This window comes from Plecotus auritus (genome assembly GCF_963455305.1).
Source record: "Plecotus auritus genome assembly, chromosome: 5".
Classification (NCBI taxonomy): domain Eukaryota; kingdom Metazoa; phylum Chordata; class Mammalia; order Chiroptera; family Vespertilionidae; genus Plecotus; species Plecotus auritus.
Window position 1 is genome coordinate 89,876,152 of NC_137776.1, and position 19,927 is coordinate 89,896,078.

At 47.6% G+C, this 19,927-nt stretch overlaps 1 protein-coding gene across 3 annotated transcripts in view; it reads right to left on the reverse strand.

The window, feature by feature from the left end:
* SCTR (secretin receptor) overlaps window positions 1–19,927 on the reverse strand; it is a 95,321-nt gene that overhangs the window by 12,647 nt on the left and 62,747 nt on the right. For all 3 annotated transcript variants that reach the window (XR_013960658.1, XM_080669460.1, XM_080669459.1), the window contains exons 4-8: window positions 17,732–17,844; window positions 12,563–12,660; window positions 11,027–11,156; window positions 8,823–8,976; window positions 900–960 (exon numbers count right to left, since the gene is read on the reverse strand). Coding sequence is in view for 2 of the 3 variants with exons in the window: in XM_080669460.1 (XP_080525586.1) it covers window positions 900–960; window positions 8,823–8,976; window positions 11,027–11,156; window positions 12,563–12,660; window positions 17,732–17,844 (556 nt within the window). In the remaining variant the exon portion in view is untranslated. The remainder of the gene's footprint in view (window positions 1–899; window positions 961–8,822; window positions 8,977–11,026; window positions 11,157–12,562; window positions 12,661–17,731; window positions 17,845–19,927) is intronic.

Here is a 19,927-nt window from a genome sequence, read left to right on the forward strand (position 1 = left end):
GTGTGTGAAACTGGGAGCCAGAGATTCAAGATCTCAAAACTCAACTGTCAACAGTAGCCAGGCAGGTGACATGCGTGAGTGAAGGGGCTGGGTGACTGACATGTGACCTAGGACCCCAGGGATGTCAGGTGTGGTGGGTATTTGGCAACCTGGTGAGGATGTGCCTGGTCTAAGGCAGCCACACTCTGTTCCAGCTGGTTTGCCATAAAAGGAAGTGGAAAATGTTAATAGAACTTTCTATTTTTTCTAGAGAACCTGAAAATCCAGATTTTTTTAGTGAATTTACCCAATAAAAAGGTATTTGAAACCACTATTTGGGGCCAATTTGGACTGCAAGACACTTGTAAGCCCAGTCAAACTGGTCCAAGTCCTGGCCTGGGTGTCATTGTGACAGTGAGAACCGGCCTGCTTTGTCACGCCACCTCGCTCCCTCCCTGGCTCCTGTCAAGCTTTCTTCCCTGTACCTAGCCCCGAAGGCCAGGCCGCGGGCTCATCTCCCTCCCAGCGCCTCCCACCTTTAGAGAACACTACTCCTCTCCTGTCCCCAGCAGGTGCTGTTGAGGACTCTCCCAGGTGGAAAGGGAGGAGCGGCGAAGAGCCCAGGAGGAAGGAGAGTGGCGTTGGCCCTTACAGCTTCCTCCCTGGGCAGCACCTGCCGGGAGTTGTGAAGCGCTTGTCTGGCACCGACCTAAGCACAGAGCTGCTGGGGCAGGCAGGCAGGCAGGCAGGGAGGGCGGCCTTGGAGGGCAGGGCCCTCGGCAGCCTGGCACTGCAGGACTCCTGGTGGCCCCAGAATGAGAAACAGGCCTCGCCTAGACAGTTCCAAGAAGTGCCCATCCTGTCTGAAGAACTGGACGGTGTAAAGTGCACTCTTGTTGCCTCTCCTTCAAACAGCTTACCCAGCATCCTCCAGGAAGTGCCTGGTGATAGCCCACGAAGCAACAAAAATGGCCGGGGAACCTGGGGGTGGGAAACAAAGGGAGGCCCGTATGAAGAACAGGACAGTCAGGTTCCCCAGCCCAGGTGGGAGCAAGGGCCGAGGAAACCCCCTTGGAAATCAATCCTGCACAGATATGCAGCCTCAGGCTTGCGGATACCAGGGATGTCCTGGGAACAGGCAGGATCAGGGGATCCTGAAGGCCACGAGGGGCTTGCGGTCCCCCAGGAGCCTGAGCCAGACCCTGGAGGACCTCTCAGAGAAGAGAGGGGACAAAGTGATGGCCTACACCTGTGTTGTCCAGGACAGTGGCCACTTGCCACATGTGGCTATTGAGTGCTTGATGTGTGGCTGGTCCCAATGGAGATGTGTTGGTGCTGGAAGTGCAAGATAGATACCAGAGTTTGAAGATTTAGCACAAACAAAAGAATGTAAAATATGTTATTAACATATTAATTATATGTTAAAATAATAATATTTTGGTTATATTGGGTTGAAAGAAAACACATTATTAACATTAATTTCATGTATTTCTTTTTATTGTGTTTACTGTGGTTACTGGAGAATTTTACGTTGTGTGTGTGGCTCAGATGCTATTTCGAGTGGACATGCTTGTCTAGGCGCTGCATGTAAGAGCCCCACCCTGGGCTGCTCCATGTCAGACCTCCAGCAGCTGGTCCTACCTGCTCAGCTGTCACCTCTACCCCAGGCAGGAGACTGAGGGTTCTTCTCTGGAGGAACCAAATAGCCCCAGACAAAGGGCCTATACATAGTGATGCTGGCAACCCTCCCACACAGTGGCCACTTCTAGCCCAGTCTCCTTGGAGACATATGGCCCCCGACACACGGCGTTCAGACAGCTCTGGAGTGACTCATGCTTAAATATGAGAAGTCAAGGCTACTGACATCTGAGGAAAGCTGGTGACATAAAAGACAAGGACCAAAACAGAGAAAAGGAACTCAGAGGAAACAGACCATACAGGAGGCAGGAGGAAGTTGAATAAACAACCCTCAGGATTATCATCAGAGAGATAAAAGATTACATCTGCAAGACACAAACAGGATGCTGAAAGCAGGGAGCATTTGGAGAACAAGGAAGAGGGCTCAGAAATGGAATATAGGATAACCAAGATTTTAAAAAATTCCTAGATGAATTGTAAGATAAAGCAGGACACAAAGAGTGAAATTAAAAGTAGGAAGAAACAATGAGAAAATTAGAGGTTGATTCCAGGATATGCATTCTCTGATTAAAAGTTTCAGTAAGAGGATAAAAATCAGAGGGGAAGCCAAAACCGGTTTGGCTCAGTGGATAGAGCGTTGGCCTGTGGACTGAAAGGTCCCAGGTTCGATTCCGGTCAAGGGCATGTACCTTGGTTGCGGGTACATCCCCAGTGGGAGGTGTGCAGGAGGCAGCTGGTCGATGTTTCTCTCTCATCGATGTTTCTGACTCCCTATCCCTCTCCCTTCCTCTCTGTAAAAAATCAATAAAATATATTTAAAAAAAAAAATCAGAGGGGAAAAAAAGATCAAATAGATAATGTAAGAATATTGCTTAAGAAATGAAGGATGTGAGTTTCCAGATGAAAGAGCCACCAGATGCCAGCAAAAATGATGAACACCTCCCTATGACATTTTAAAATACAGGCTACAGAGAGATGATCGCTCGACTTATATATAGAGAGATGTGTAAAAAGACTCAAGAAACAGAATGACGTGGCACGTCCCTAACATCAGATGCCAAAACAGAAGGCCTTGAAAATTCTGGGTGAAAATTATATTTCAATCTAATTTCTATGTTCAGTAAAACTACAAATTAGGTGTGAAAATTAAAGATATTATCAGATATGCAATGCAAAAAATATATACTTTCCATGAACTCTTTTTTTTTTTTTTTCCCATGAAATCTTTCTTAGGCAGATACTGGAGGATGTGCTCCAATACAACCGGAGAGTAAACTAAAGAGAGGGATACAAGAAATAAAGGGATAAAATTTGTGGAGGAAAATAAAGGAGATTCTCAGCATAAAAGTTAAGGGAGTTGATCAAATCTAGGGAAAAATCAGCCCAATAGAGCAGGAAGGAAGAAGTCTCTAGAAAGAACATCGGTGAAGTTAAAAAGACAGAACAGACCCCAAATGGCGTCCCTTTTGCTAGGCCCTACCAAGACTTTATCCCTAACCTAAAGACAGTGTCAGCCTCTCCCACGAGTGAAATTTTAAACCAGTCAATCTGAAATTCCCTGATCAGCACTAGCAAGGTCATCTGCCTGATAAGACCTGTGGGGTGGGGTATATATGGCCCCAAATCATTTGGTCTGGCCCTGCCAAGGCATTAGGGGTAAGTTACTTAAATGTTTGACCAAATATAGCAGGCTAATTTTTAAGTTGATAATTTTGTATGGCCCGTGAATGATGTTCTAAATATCCAAATGGCCCTTGGCAGGAAAAAGGTTCCCCACCCCTTCCCCAAGGGAAGGTGACCTTGCCTGAAATAATCCACTCTTAAATTTCTTGCCCACCTTCTTTCTGCCTATAAAAACCTTCCATTTTGAATCCATTGAATTTCATTCTTTAATAGTGAGTGTATTTCGTTGAATAGTGTGCTCTTGAAATTCATATCTACTCAGATCCTTAGAACCTTAGTGACCTTATTTGGAAATAGGGTCTTTGCAGATGTAATTATGTAAAATGAGGTCAAACTTACAAGAATGCCGGTCATATTGGGATCCTGGTCCAATATGACTGGCATCCTTATAAGAAGACCACAAGAGACACAGAAAGAGAGGAGACATAGAGGGAAGAAGACCATGTAATGATGGAGGCAGAAATTGGAATAATGCATCTACAAGTCAGCAAACACCAAGGATGCCAGCAATCCCCAGAAGCTAGGAGAGAGGGCTAGAGCGTATTGTTCTTCAGAGCCCTCAGAAGGAATCCTTGGGGAAACCTTGGTGTTTGAGAACTTCTGGTCTCCAGAACTGTGAGAGAATAAACTACTGTTGGTTTAAGCCACCAAGTTTGTGGCAATTTGTTACAACTGCCCTAGGAAACTAATACAACAGGAAGAAAACAAACAGATGGGAACTAATAGATTTGGTGTTGAATTTGATGATTTGGGGAATAGCATTGGAGAATTTTCCAGTTCTGTTGGACAATTTGGGAGCATTAGTACCGCAATATAAAACAAATAAGTAAATTAAAAATTACTCCATGAAAAATAAATAGTTAAATATTGGAAAATATTGTACAACACTTGGCTCAGTAATAAACAACATTTACATAGATAAATGATGTATGCATTGAATATGATTTAACCAAAAACTGTGGAAAGCTCTAATGGTAGAATAGAGGTAATGGTTGAAGAAGTTTTATATCCTTATCTTCTGTTATCAGGAGTCAATAAATAATGCTTCATGTGGATAAATTTTAAAAATAGTAAATTATTGTTAAAAGCAAGAGAGTACATTTTAAGAGGAACAGTTATAGAGTTGAAGGGTGTTACCTCTGGGAAGCAAAAGTGGGGGCAGGAGACTGCTTTTTAGTTATAATTATTATTATAAGCCTTGTAGTCCTTTGTAATTATTTAAACCAAGAACATACATACTTTGATAAAAATAGCAATTTCAAAAATTCCCTGCCTCAATATGGGGGCTCTGGACAAAGAATATGGATTTTGAGGACCACCTGTTCATTGTCTTCCATCTTTAATAGAGAGATGGTGGGAAAGGGAAAAACTAATAATGGCTCCAGTGAGGGTGCTCAGTGTGGTCCCTGGACCAGCAGTGTTGGGATCACTTAGAGCCTTGTTATAAATGCAGAGTCTCAGGCTCCACTGCTGGCCACTGGCTCAGAGACTCTGGGGCCAGTTGGGTTTGGCACTGTGGAGGAGGAAGAAATTTTCCTCTACCCTTTTTGGTTCTTCCAGCTGGTGTAATAATTAAATCGACCTAAGTCAGATCAGCAACCAAAAATACCAAATTTAATTATATACAGAAGCCCCACAGACATGAGAGAGTCAGAGACACCACATGCATGAGAGGGTCAGAGACAGAGAGGGAGATGAGGTACATATAGCAGTCAGAGACAAAGATGAGGCAAGGTGTCTTGGAGCTTCAGAGGGGAGGAAGGTCATTGCAAGATGATAGAAAGAGCAGAGATTCAGTAATTAGAAGTTTGCCCTGCCCTGTAAACAGGTCATAAAAAGTTATTTCTGATAATAACTCTTATTATGGGCAAGGGCCCAAATTTAAATTTGAGAGATATAAAAATTCCTTATGAGCCCATAGCATCTTGATTGCTTTCAGCTCAAAATAATCCACATGTCAGAGTGGCTCATCTTGGGGAGCCTGTTCTGAACCCCTTCAACATGCCCCATCTGCAGAACCACCAGCCTAAGTTCACTGATGAGTGGGAACTTGGTTCATGACCATAAAAGCCAGACGTGTCACTCTTCTCTGGGTACAGACTGATACCCCAGCCACCTTGTAAAAGCATTGGATAAGTATTAAGCACCTCCAAAGTGTTCATTCCTTCTGACTCAGTGATCCCACTTCTAGAATTCTTTATAACACATGGAATAAACTTTGCCCATTCATCGGTATCTATATTAATAAAAGGGTAATATGCTAATTAGACCAGACATCTTCCGGATGTCCTTCTGGACAAAGCCATGGTGTCAGGGGCCGAGGCAGAGGCGGTTAGGGGAGATCAGGTTGGCAGGGGAGAGCAGTTAGAGGGCAATCAGGCCGGTAGGGGGGAGCAGTTAGGGGGCAATCAGGCCAGTAAGGGAGGGCAGTTAGGGGGCGATCAGGCCGGCAGGGGAGGGCAGTTAGGGGGCTATCAGGCCAGCAGGCAGAGGCAGTTAGGGGCGATCAGGCCAGCAGGCAAAGGTGGTTAGGGGTGATCAGGTCAGCAGGCAGAAGTGGTTAGGGGTGATCAGGCCAGCAGGCAGGCGAGCAGTTAGGAGCCAGCGGTCCTGGATTGCAAGAGGGATGTCCGACTGCTGGTGTAGGCCCGATCCCGTGGGGTCCCGGCTGAGGGATCCCCCCTCCATGCACGAATTTTGTGCACCAGGCCTCTAGTGTTATTTGTAATAGTGAAAAATTATAAACAACTTAAATGTCCAAATCATAGGTATTTGGTTAAATATATCCACAGAGAAGGTAACGATATTTATGGAAGAGTTGAAAGAACAAAGAGCATGCTGTGTGTTAATGGAAAGAAGCAAGATTCAAAATTCTACATGCAGAATGACCACAACTGTGTGGTGGAAACTGGGAGTAGGAAGAACAGTCTAGAAGAAAACCCCAGAAAATGTTTAATAGATGGGACTAGGGTAAATTTTTTTTCTACTTAAAAAAATTATTTTTGCCAAGTTTTACAGTGGGCACAAGAGTTAAACAACCTGTCTCTGTGGAAACAAGTACAAATTGAGGAGGGGCCGCTGCTTTTGCAAGAGAAAGGCATGTCACAGCTGGAGAACTGCAGGCCTTCTGCATGCTCTCCTGGGGGCTGTGTAGGCAGAGAGGCCCGGAGAGAACCGCTTCTGTTTCATGTGCTGCTCTGCTCTGTCCCTAATGCCTGGCACATCGAAGATGCTCACTAAATGTTTGAGAAAAAAAGGAAGGCTCTCATTATCTCATTTAAACCTCCTAGAAACCTGTAAGAGATACCACAATGCAAGTTTGTCTTCTTGCTAGATGACCAACCCTCTAAGCTGTGGAAATGGATTTGTTTTTGTTTTTGTTTTTGCAATCTCTGTAAGCCCCACGGAGCACAAAGAAGTGCTTGAAGAAAGTTGAATAAATTATGCTCCTGATATTATAGAGGATGAAACTGTCCATGTATATACAGCGAAATCCTGGCAGATCGGGCGTCAAGGCTCCGTGAGTTGGGCTCCAAGCTGGGTGTTCTATTGGCAGAGTCAGCTGCACCGGGCAAGTCCTGGATCCTGGAGCACTCTGAGACTAGCGGCCTGTGAGGCTATTCAGAGATCTGCAGAACCCTGCAGCCCCTGCCAACCAAGCGTCATGTGCTAACCAGGCTGCCAGTGTCCCGAAGCAGAAGGACTTCCCTGGTGGTCTGATAAGGAGATAGGGCCCTTCCCTGTAGGATTTAGACAAGCAGAAAAGAAGTGCAGGGCATTCCTGGTTGGGGCACTTCTTAATTACAAGCACAAAGAAGAAAGAAAATGAAGCTAGTGGCTGGTACACATGACTATCCTTGTAAGCCTGTGAGTCACCCCTAAGAACCTGGCTCTCTGTCCAGAGCCCAATAGGCAACTTACATATGTTTATCAAATGAACAATTGCTAGATGGATGGATGGATGGATGGGTAGATGTTCATTAATGGCAAAATAGAAGTTAAGGGGCTTTAAAAATAGGCCATGGTTTAAATCCTGGGTCTGCCCTTGTCTATAGTGTGAGTTGAGCATTTTATGTCACATCTCTAAGCCAAGGTTTCTCTGAGAGGACTCTGAAGGTTGTGATGATAAAATAATGCATGAAAAGTGCTGAGCTTGCCCTGGCTGGTTTGGCTCAGTGAGTAGAGCGTTGGACTGAGGAGTGAAGGGTCCTGGAGGGGGTGTGCAGGAGGCAGCTGTTCAATGATTCTCTCTCATCATTGATGTTTCTATCTCTCTCTCCCTCCCCCTTCATCTCTGAAATCAATAAAAATATATTTTTTAAAAAGTGTTGAGCTCAATGCCTGGCACATAGTAAGTGCTCAAGAAATGAGAGTTGTGCCCTAGCCAGTTTGGCTCAGTGGATAGAGTGTTGGCCCTTGGACTGAAAGGTCCCCGGTTCGATTCCAGTCAAGGACACATACCTTGGTTACCGTGGTCAGGGCCTGTGCTGGAGGCAACCAATTCTTTCCCTCCCTTACACATTCTCTCTCTCTCTCTCTCTCTCTCTCTCTCTCTCTCTCTCTCTCAGAAGAAGAAGAAGAAGAAGAGGAGGAGGAGGAGGAAGAGCAGGAGGAAGAGGAGGAGGAGGAGGAGGAGGAGGAGGAGGAGGAGGAGGAAGAAGAAGAAGAAGAAGAAGAAGAAGAAGAAGAAGAAGAAGAAGAAGAAGAAGACGACGACGACAACGACAGTTATTATTCTCATTGACCAGAAAGGAAAGAGGAAAGAGATGTAATGGGGTCTGCAGTTGATTGTCTCGCTATCATTTCCCCTCCTTTCTAGAAACTGAATCCCGATTTCCTTTGAGAAGCTATGTAATTTGAATAGCTTAAGCCAATCAGTGTATTCCATCCCCCCAGGCCTCTGTGATTGGTTCAAGGATGTGTATGAGACTTACACTGGTCCAATCAGAGTCCAATCAGAACCTCAGGAATTTGCTGGAAATGCTAGGACAAAGCATTCCCAGCAAGTGGGGATGCTGTGCCCCGTTAGATGTAACAAGAAAGCCAGTAGCTGGGAGCACTAACAGAATGCCAAGTAGAAAGATACAAAGAAACACTGCTGAGCTGCTGAAGTTAGTGACCTGTGGGCTTTTCAGTTACATGAGCCAATTAATTTCTTTTATATTTAAATCCTACATAAGCCAGATTTTATGATATCTACAGTCAAAAGCACCCTGACATAGAAAGGAAGCAAAAATGAGGACATATAAATGGAATGTCAAAGGAAGATGAGGCAACAAGTGTTGGGTAGGATCACATTGTAAAAAGCTTCAGATGCCCGAAATTGGGGCTACATTTTAGCTAATATTTCCCATTTGACAGATAAGTAAACTGAGGCCTGATGGTTAAACAGTAAGTAACTTATCTAAGATTATAAAAGTTAACTAACTTTAAATGTGGAGCTGGAACTAGAAACCAACTTCTTCTGACTCAGCGCCCTTTCCCATATACTACTCGGCCACTGTCCCCACAGAGAAACATACCCCATCCGAGGGCAACACAGCCCTGGAGGCACTTCCTTTCTGAGAAGAAGGAGACGGCGAGGAGGGTGTGAAGGTAGAGGCCCTCCACCAGCAGCCAGGCGTAGTTGGCCAGGATGCAGTACTGGAAGAAGACCATGACCAGCTTGCAGCCCACCTGGACAGAGAGAGGCAGGTGAGTCCCAGGATGGGTGAGTGTGGGCTGCTCTCTGGTGGCCAGCCTCACAGACAGTGACAAGGGATGGTAGGGGTCAGAGGCCAGGCCACAGAGTGACCCCTGGGCCTCACGGTCATCCCCTGTGGCCTTCCACTATCAGAAGACCACAGTTGGTAGGTTCAATCACGATGGCATCGAGGAAGCAGGAACTGCATTCAAATGGCTACCAGTTGTAAAATTGTGTCAGATATTGTCCAACCCCTAACTCCCTCATTTTTCAGACGAGGAAACTGAGGCCTAGAGAGGAAAAGGCACATCTAAAGGGTTAAAATCCTTCTGAGTTCAGTATCCCTGGAAACGGATGAAGAAGGGACATGCCAAATATGACAGGGGCAACAATGATTATAGTGAAAACGGCCCCTGGCTGGTACATGGCATTCGGACTGGAGCCCCCTAACATCTGATGAGGCTGCCACAGTGTCGGCCTTGCTTGATACAGTGACTCTTAGAGCAAGCATGGCCTTTGCGGGATCCCTGGGAGCTATGCCTGTGGGATTGTGGGGTTCTAGGCCAAAATGGCTCCTATACTTGTCTCATGAGGGTCCCCTTTCCTCTCACTGAGCTGTCCCCTAGCGACAGGACAGCTCCTGGGCTGGCCTGAGGGCTGTTGCATGGACTGCTGCAAGGTCACGTCCAGAGAAAGGCGTTCCCACTGCGGGCCATCTGTGGTTCCATCTGTGGCCTCCCAGAGACTCTGAGTCCAGGTGTGGTTCATAGTTGGCTCAAAAGTCTGATGTCAGCAGAATCCAAGAAGGTTCCCTGTTGGGCACAGCTGGACTTCTCCACCGCTGGTCAGGGATGGGGTGGGGCCTGAATGAGTCTCCTGACCCCCAGTCTGCTACTGTTAGTTCAGAGAGACCTGGAGACCTCCCTGAGAGTCATGGTTCCCACTTTAGGGACCTCGTAGTTTGAATCAGAAACACACACACACACACACACACACACACACACACACACACACACACACTATAAACACAAACCTAACAGGTCAATAAGGAATTCCAGATGTGAGTGCTGGAAAGTGGCAGACAGGTGACTGAACCAATCTCAGTTTCCAAACCCCTTCTCCCTCACTTGTATCTGCTTTGGAGACTATCCTAGTAAAAAACTCAATCTCCCAGCTTCCTTTGCAGTTAAGCATGGTCACCCAACCCAGTTCTAGTCAATAAGAGGTAGGTAGGAGTCTTGGGGAGGGTGTTCTTTCCCAAACAAAAAGTCAAAGCCTCCCAAAGAGAAAAAGTGTTTAACCTTCGACTTAACTCCTTTTTGTCTGGAACCTGGATGTGGGCCTGGGGTTGCAGAAGCCATATGCAAACGTGGTGTAAAGCATGGGATCAAGAATGGAAGAGCAGAAAGAGGGACAAGGACTGTGTCCTTCATGGCATCATGGAGCCATGGTGCCAGCTCTGGGTTGCCCATCTATGGACTGCATACATCGGGAACAACCCCTCTGTCTAAGCCACGGGGGGATAATTATGTTATGTGCACTGAAGAGGTTCCCATGGATACAAAGTGATATTACAATGAATTAAGACTCATCTGAGCACATTCAGAATGAGGAAGAGGGTTAGATTTAACCAAGCATGTGGTTTTACTGCAGACCTGTGTGTGCAGACATACAGGCATATGCCTACCCACTTCTTTCTACAACCAACCCACCCTCTCTAGACTTAGCCATCTGTCTACAGTGGGACTTGGCAAGAGTAGGGAAAGGAGGATCCTTGCTTGCTATATATCTCAACCTCAGAGTGGCTAATCCCGGACATGGGAACTGAGTGGCAGCTCCCCACTGGCTTCCCCATAAGCTGATCTCATAGAGGACCCAGACTGCATGTGGGGATGTGGAGCTCTCCCTGGATCATCTCACCCAGCCCCAGCTCCTGGCCCTCTACCATGGGCATTAAGTGCAGCCTCAGCAGGGACTCTGGGAAGAACAAGGCTACCACCCTCTCCAGAGTGAGCCACGCCCTGGGGCACGGAGGCACGTTACCCTGTGGGTTTCACAGTGGTCACCATCATCTGAGAAGAGCACAGCATCCTTGATGAAGTTGGACAGGGCACGCAGGATGAAGGACACGAACAGGTGCATGTGGATGTAGTTGCGGGTGCAGTGGAGCCTCCTGGAGGGAGAGAAAGCAGGGCCATAGGGGCCCACGCTGGGAGGAGCCAGGGTGCAGCAGGCCCACCCCTTCCCAGTGCACAGCGGAACCCAGGCCCTGGACACGGCTCTTCCCAGGTGACACATTTCTCTGTATAGCTCTGTTAGTACAATCTGCATAAGAACCCAGGTCCCGAGGTGCTCAGTCTACTCTGTCTCATGCTGTAATAATAATAATAATAATAAATAAATAAATAAATAAATAAATAAAAGCTGGGTCCCAGGGGCAGCATTATATTCTTCCCTGACCTACTGCCATCTCTAGCTTCTAGAATTGTTCAGAAGGGATGGGGGAGGGAGGTCCTAGAGGCAAGCAGCACAGAGAGAATATGGGCTCCAGGGAGAAGAGAGACCTGGGCTCTGCTGCTGTCAGTTATATGACCTGGAGCTAGCCTTCCTGAGCTAGCCTTGTGAGTTACATGGCCTGGAGCTAGTCTGTGAGTTACATGGCCTGGAGCTAGTCTGTGAGTTATATGACCTGGAGCTAGCCTTGTCAATTATATGACCTGGAGCTAGTCTGTGAGTTACATGGCCTGGAGCTAGCCTTTTCATTCCCCATAGCCTGTTTCCTATTCTGCTGTCAGGGACAGAGGTCTGTTACTTGTTGCCGTTGGCCAGGTACCAGACCAGGCTTTCTTAGGGGGAACCCACTCCAACTCTGGTGGGTTTGACTCCATTCTCCCACCCTCATGACAGATCTGACCAATTGGAGCTCTCCAATCCTGGCCACAGTGATTGGCTCAGGGTTGGGCATGTGACCCAAGTTGGGCCTATGAGATTTCCCCCAGGACTTTCATTGCATCTAATGGGGAAGAGACTTTCTTTGTGCTGGTGTTGAAGAATGATAGAATGTACCCCTGCAGTTGCTGGTGGCTGTCTCTGCTCCCCTGCAGAAAGTCTACTCCAGGATGAGGCCAGTGCAAGTGGAAAAATGGAGGGAGACGAACCTAGTTATGCTAATACCCTTGAGCACCTAGATTCAGCCAGATGCCCTTGAACTCGTCAATTATGTGGGTCAGGTCACCTTTGTTTGAAAGTTTCTGTTTCTTGCAACCAAGAGTCTGGCTAACATACCTGTAAAGTTAGGGTAATTAGCACTGTGTGAACATTAGAAATAACGTATAAAGCAACTGGTGCGGTAAGTTCTTAGCAATGCTCAGGAAATGTTGAGTGAATAAAGGAATGAAAAGGGTCACAAACTTCACAGGAAGTTCAGTCACAGGAACGTCTGCCACAGGTCAGCTTAGATCAAAAGGTGACAAAGTGGCCCACCCAGACCTTCCTCCTCTGGCCCGAGCAGTTAAAAGAGATGCAAAGTCTGTGTCCAGGGAAGGCTGGGGAGATGGAGAGCTACTCACGTGTTCTCACCTGAAAGAACAGAGGATGCTGAGGGCAACCAGGAGCATCACCAGGGAGGAGCTATAGCCCACGGTATACATGACCTTCAGCTTCAGCAGGTACTCGTGCTGCAGAGAGAGGCATGTGTCAGCCCCACCCGCCCACCTGGCTGGCTTTGCTCTTTTCTGCCTCGAAGTGTACCTGCTTCAGGCTACTTGAATCCTTCAACTCAAACTGCCATGTTGTTCATATTCCAAGGGCACCATTTCATAGATTCACAACATCTTGGCTTTGGAAAAGATCTTGGGGATCACCTGATAGCAACTCAAACTTATATCCCTCTTACATCACCCTGAATTTACAGGCTCTGGTTGAATACTTCTAGGGTGCTCACTGCCTTCCAAGGAATAAGGAAGTCATTTGGTATACAGCAGGGCAAAATATTAGGTATTTTTTTTCTCATCTAAAGCTAAAATCTATTACCTTTTGAATTGACTTATTGTTTCTTGAACCATTTAAAATAAACTGAATTTGACTTGTACCCAAGGCCTGTCCTTATTTTTTAAAAATAAGTTTTACAGTTTAGAATAGTTTTACACTAACAGAAAAGTTATGAAGAGCTTAAGGAGAGGCCTGTCATTTTTAATACAGCTATTCTCCCAATCTGTGCCTCACTTATCTTCTCAGCATTAAATGTTCCCTGTGTCTTTCATCTCTTTCCACCTCCTTCACCATTTTGCTCCATTAATATGCTCCAATTTGTCAATGTCCTTATTAAATAAAATACTCAGAACTGGATAGCTGAAAAGCTCCAGATGTATCCTCTCATTGGGAAGAAGTAGAATGGGACCATCACCTCCCCTGATCTACACACTGCACTCCTGTTAATGTGGCCAAGCAGGCACTTACTTGTTCAGCAGCCACTTCACACTCTTGGTTCATCTTTGACTCAAAAAGATCTCAATGGAATAGAATAAATTGACATGTAGAGATAAATGTAAAGACCTACATTTAGGTTAAAAAAATAAATTGTACAATAGCCTTAAAAATAATCAAGGAAGTAAAAATTAAAAAAATAATACTATACCATTTTTTAATCAACCAAATTAACAAATATTTGGAAGTAATCATATTCTATGCTGGTGAGGGTACAGTGGGAGTGGAAATTGTTCAATTTTTCTGGAAAGTATCAGGGATTAAGAACCTTTGAAATAGGCTTTCCTTCTACCTCCAGGAATTAATTCTAAGAAAAAATCAGAAATATAACACATATTTATATATAAAGATGTTTATCAGAACTATTTGTGATGAAAAACATTCAAATGCCCAACAATAGAATAATTAACTAATTATTTTATATTTTTAAACTAAATTATTTAAAATCCAAATTATTTTAATGTTAGGCCACCACTAAAATGCTGCTTTCCAAGAGTTTGAAAAGATGTTAGGACATGCTCAGAACATAATGTCATGGGAAAGACAGAATACAATCCCCTTCTGCAAAAAAGTGTTATGTCAAGTTATATGAAATCGCCCCTTTTTGTAGATAAAAAATGACTAAATATGGACATTTCATGTAGTCCAATCTCATACATGCTTAGAAACGAGGTAGTAAGGAGATGTGTTAGATGTTAATACCAGTTAGCTTTGGATGATTAGTTGGTGAAGAGCACTGTTGTTTTCAGTTGTGTTTTTCTACAATGGGTCAGTCATACTTTATAACCAGAAGAAAAAGGGTATTTGATTTAAAAAGAAAACAGGCGCAGGAATAGTATTGGGGAAACCCGCTGGCTTACAGCTATTCATATGAAAATGACCTTGAGGCTGAATGGCCAAAGCTTCATGTGTTAGGGAAGTGTACTGCAGAAAGAACACAGGCTTCGGAGCCAAGAAACAAGGGTTCCAAACCCTAACCAGCTGTGTGACCCTGGGCAAATTACTTAACTTCTCTGAGCCTCAGATTCCTCATCTGCAAAATGGAGATAACATCTACCTTGCAAGTTTGTGGGAAGAACAAATAAGATATCAGGTAGAGTATCTATTCTAGACAGTGGCTGGCACCTAGAAGACAGGCAGGGCATGTTAATTTTCCCACCCTCACCCTCCACCCCCATCATCCACCATTCAACATGACTCAGCGGTGTGCAATTGCTGTTCGAGATTATAGCATGATGTATGAGGTATGAGGTAGCTGCTGGAAAACTCTGCCTACTCCCAGTTACATAGTGGAGCGCTGGGGAGCAGCCAGCCACGTTGGGACATCTGGAGTATTTGGTCCAGTCTGGGCGTGTTATTTTAGGAGGCACATTAATAAACTGGAGTATTTCCAGAGAAGGCTGATCTTGTCACCTGAAGAGCACATGATTAAACTGGGTACATTACACCCAGAGAGATAAACAAACTCAGGGGAGGACACTATGAGGTCGATGGACATGTAGAAGCAGAGTAAGACCTAAAGTGTGAGCTCCAGTGGGAGGACGTTACCAGAGAGTAGGTTTGACTCAGAGTGACCAAAAATTTTCTGGCAGCAAGAGGTAACCTCTGACAGGATGGCTGCCTTGTGACATTGAGCTTCCCCACTGATGTCACTGCATTCCCAGGAGCCACCTTAGAGGCACAAGGCAGAGAGCCAAAAGGGCAGTAGGTTGCATCAGATTAATGGTTCCTAGACCTTTAATCAGAGAGCAGTGAAGTGTCAAAATATTGGAGGACCCACATGAGCCCCACAGCTGAGGGTGTTGGCCTCACCCTCGGGGACACCTGGTTTTGCAGCCCTCGGTTCAGGAGCCGTTTGGGGCAGCCTATGGCAGCATCAGGAAGCCCAGGTGACAGCACAGTGTTCAGGCTGAGTATTCTGTACTGTCCTGTGGCTGGGGTCATGGTCCACCATCTGACCCTCAGGACACGTTGGCCAGCTCTCATGCAGACCTGGTCCTGCCCTGTGTCTTTAAGGTCTGACCCAGAAAGAGTCCTATTCCCAGGAGGCCTGATGCAACCTCAGTGCCCCTGCCCTTGATAGTTGCAACTGCTGTACCACCTGCCAGAGAATCCGGGACCGGGATCCTCACAGCTGTCCACCATGTGTCAAGTTACCTATCTCTCTGCTCTGTATTCTGACTGGGCCACCTTACTTCTGCATCCTCTAGATTGGGGTCACCAGGCTTTTTCCATACAGGGCAAGTAGTAAATATTTTAGTCTTTAGGTGCCATAAGATCTCTTTTGCAGCTAACTCAATTCTGTCCTTGTAGTGCAAATGGACATGGCTGTGTTTCAATAAAACTTTATTTGCAAAAGCAGGTGGTGGATCAGATTTGGCCCAAGGGCTGTAGCTTGCCAACCTCTGCTGTAGGTAAGCAAACCCCATCTTATTTGTTCAAGTGACATCTTTGCCTGGTCTTTCTGCCAGTCTGAGCCCACTTTGTCAAAAATATTTGTCAATAATAGAGAGGTGTGTGCCAAGTAAGGAAGTTAAGAGAAAACCAACAAATTCAGACTTTCATCATCATTTGGTTAAAAGAAAAAAAAAATTCAACAATAATAAATAGGATGATCAGCCCTGGCTTGATGACTCAGTTGGTTAGAGAGTTGTCCTGCACACCAAAAAGATTGCAAGTTCGATTCCCAGTCATGGCACATAGCCAGGTTGGGGGTTTGATGCCCAGTCTGGACACATGCAGGAGGCAACCAATTGATGTGTCTTTCTCACATTGATATTTCTCTCTCCCTCCCTTCCATTCTATCCAGAAATCAATAGGCAAAACAATACCATTGGGTGAAGATTAAAAAGAAAAAAACCTTCCTCTTTCACTAAATCTAATGGGGAAAAAAAAACACATATCATCCTGAGAGGACTAAAAATAAATAAATAAATAAATAAATAAATAAATAAATAAATAAATCCTATCTGATAAAAGAGTAATATGCAAATTGACTATCACTCCAACACACAACATGGCTGCCCCCATGTGGTCAAAGATGGCTGCCCCCATGTGGACACAAGATGGCCACCACAAGATGGCCAGCAGGGGAGGGCAGTTGGGAGGGACCAGGCCTGCAAGGGAGGGCAGTTGGGGGCAATCAAGCCTGCAGGGGAGAGCAGTTAGGGGTGACCAGGCCGGCAGAGTAGGGAAGTTGGGGGGGGACCCAGGCCTGCAGGGGAGAGCAGTTGGGGTGGACCAGGCCTACAGGGGAGGGCAGTTAGGGGTGACCAGGCCTGCAGGGGAGGGCAGTTAGGGGCAAACAGGCTGGCAGGGGAGCAGTTAGGCATCAATCAGGCTGGCAGGGGAGAGGTTAGGGCAGGGGTGGGCAAACTTTTTGACTCGAGGGCCACAATGGGTTCTTAAACTGGACCGGAGGGCCGGAACAAAAGCATGGATGGAGTGTTTGTGTGAACTAATATAAATTCAAAGTAAAGGAGCGGAGGGGAGAGCAAGAGAACCCTCCGCTCTTTCGGCTCCGCGGGCCAGATAGAACAGCTGAACGGGCTGGATCCAGCCCGCGGGCCGTAGTTTGCCCACGGCTGGGTTAGGGGGTGATCAGGCTGGCAGGCAGAAGTGGTTAAGAGCAATCAGGAAGGCAGGCAGGCGAGCAGTTGGGAGCCAGCAGTCCTGGATTGTGAGAGGGATGTCTGACTGCCCCTTTAGGCCCGATCCTGGTAGGATCGGGCCTAAAGGGGCAGTCAGACATCCCTCGAGGGGTTCCAGATTGGAGAGGGTGCAGGCTGGGCTGAGGGACACCCCACCTCCGTGCACGAATTTCGTGCACCGGGCCTCTAGTAAATAAATAAAACGGATGGTTAAAATCTCAGAATAAAAGACAAATTGTGTTCCAATTTGTGGACCTGTATTTGTGGACCTGGATTTATTGTGAATCACATGGTCTGAAACTCTTCCAACCTTAGGGACTTTTTGATTTTTTTTAATGTGAACTGAAGTCATCCACACCCCCACCAAGGTCACAGGTCAGGGCTGAGACTCACCTGCCTGGTCTAAGCGTGTAGCCACCACATAGCTTCTCTTTTGGTTTCATGACCAAATCCCCCTGACTCATGGCATAGTCCACCTGTGCCATGGCCCACAGAACCCCAGGTGATGTGCTGGACAAAAGTGGGTGGGAGCCGCACCCCCAGGTCACTATCCTTGGCCGGGTGCTGGGACTTCCCCCCTGTAGGTCCCTTCCAGGGAGGTTGACAGGCTTACCCGCTTCTCGTTGATCTCGTTGGACGAGTCATTCATGTTAACCCCACAGGCCAGGTCAGGCCTGGGGAAGACTTCTGACCAGCCGCCCGGTGTGCAGTTTCGAAACATGGAACCTGTGGATGCCAAGCATGCTATGTGTGAGCCGCAGAGACCAGAGACAGCTGGCTGGGCCTCCTGGGCGCCCTCAGCAATGCCTTAGGGGCAGCCTGGAGCTTCCTCTGTCACTTTGTCCCCAGCTGCCTTACTCCGAACCACAGAGTCCACTCCAGTTGGCTCAATTGATCCTTGAAGAATACATAGGTCTGCCCATCAGGAAAAGTGGAGGGAGAGGTGGTAAGCAGCTGGGCCTAGAAGGGGCAAAGACCTGGTGTGTGTGTGTGTGTGTGTGTGTGTGTGTGTGTGTGTGTGTGAGTGTGTGTGTGTGAGTGTGTGAGTGTGTGTGTGAGTGTGTGTGTGTGTGTTGTGTGTGTGTGTGTGTGTGAGAGAGAGAGAGAGAGAGAGAGAGAGAGAGAGAGACCTGCATGAGGAGGGACTGGCCAGGGCACAGTGCTCAGTGCAACAACAACTCCACCAGAGCCAGGCCCCAGGGGTCCAGGCCACGGCCACGGCAGACTTCAGGGCCCCTGCTCCAGCGCCAGCCCACCCCAGGGCTCTCTTACACCCCTGTTCACTCCCACCTGCCCCCTCACCCTTCCCTCCGCAGGCTCCAAACTCAGCTCCAAGGTTCCTCAATGCTCACGGAGGGCCTTCCCCTGCCCACCCTCCACCCGCCACTGCTGATCTGCACCATGGCATCTGGAGCTCCCTGCCCAGCTCCAGCACAGGCTGTACCCCATCTCTTCAATGGGGTGCAGTGGCTTCCCTGCCTCCCCTAGCAGGTGATTTCTGAGGGTTCCCCACACCCACCCAGAGTACCTGCTCTCCAAACATTGGCTGGATGGCTGGAGAAGCAGCTGAGGGGTGAAGAGCTCTGAGCTCTCCATGGGGAAGAGGGGAGACATTGCCCACCAAGAGCTTGTAGAGCAGGAGCTGGAGCACTGGGGGAGGGGAGCTGCCAGCCAAGGGCGGGACCTTGGAGAGCCACCAGGAGCTTCCCTCATTGGGACAACAGGCTCAGCTGCATCGCCACTCTGGCTGCCAAGAAGGGCTGAGTTCCGGTCCCTGGGTCTGGCTGCCGTGGGTGCCGCAGGGGTGCAGGGAGCTGATCACAGCCCTGACACCACTTTTGCTCTCATCTGTACCCTGTTCGGGGCCCCTGAACTATCCCAGCTGGGCTGCCATGCTCCTTCTGACAAGCCCCAGGGTCGGCTCACTGGCTTTCAGGGTTTAGGCTCAAGCAGATTCCACTGAGCCAGAGAAATACGAGTATACTAGTATTTCCAGGACCAGCCAATGTGAACGTACGGATGCTGATCTAATCGTCAGAGGGCCCCAGTGAGGCAGGGGCTGCTGACCGTTTTACAGATGAGAAAACCAAGGCTCAGAAGGGTAACAACGCCCAGCTAGGACATGTCCCATCACTGTACCGCCTTCCAGCCTGGCCCCCTCCCTGCAGACCCAGGGGCAGCTTCCAGCAGCAGGAGACCATGGTTTTGGGCACTGGCATGCCCAGCCTGTGAAGGCTCACAAGGCCTGGAGTGCAGTTTTAGAATCAGCCAGATCCACGTTTGAAAGCCAGCATTGCCTCTTGGTCACCGTGTGACCTTCGGTGCATCTCCTTTCTGTGCCAAATGGGAATAATCACTCACACTGCAGAGTTGAGCGGGAGACACGAGGGCACACAGAGATGGCCCAAGCTGGTGCCACGCACACCAGGCACCGCAGTGTCACTTGCCGCTGCCTTGTGTCTTTCTAAAATGGACCAAGAGTGATGGGGCTTGGAACCCTGGCACCTGGAGAAGGTGGAGTTAGGTCACGGAGCTAGGTTGTCAGACAGGAAAGCACGTGGTCAGCTTCGGGCTGGCTGGCTGGCTGGGAAGATGAGCGAAGAGAATGCAAACCATGAAGCCCAGATCTGTTGCCAGACAGCGCCTGCCCACAGCGGTGGGGCTGCCCCTTGGGGCCCTCTCCTCACTGATGCAGCTGCATGTGATACAGGCCAGGTGCCCTGAGCGGCAAGCAGGCGGTGCCCTCTGCTGACCGGGCCCTCGGCAAAACTGCAGGGAGACAAGGTTGGACTTTCTCGGGAGTCCCTTC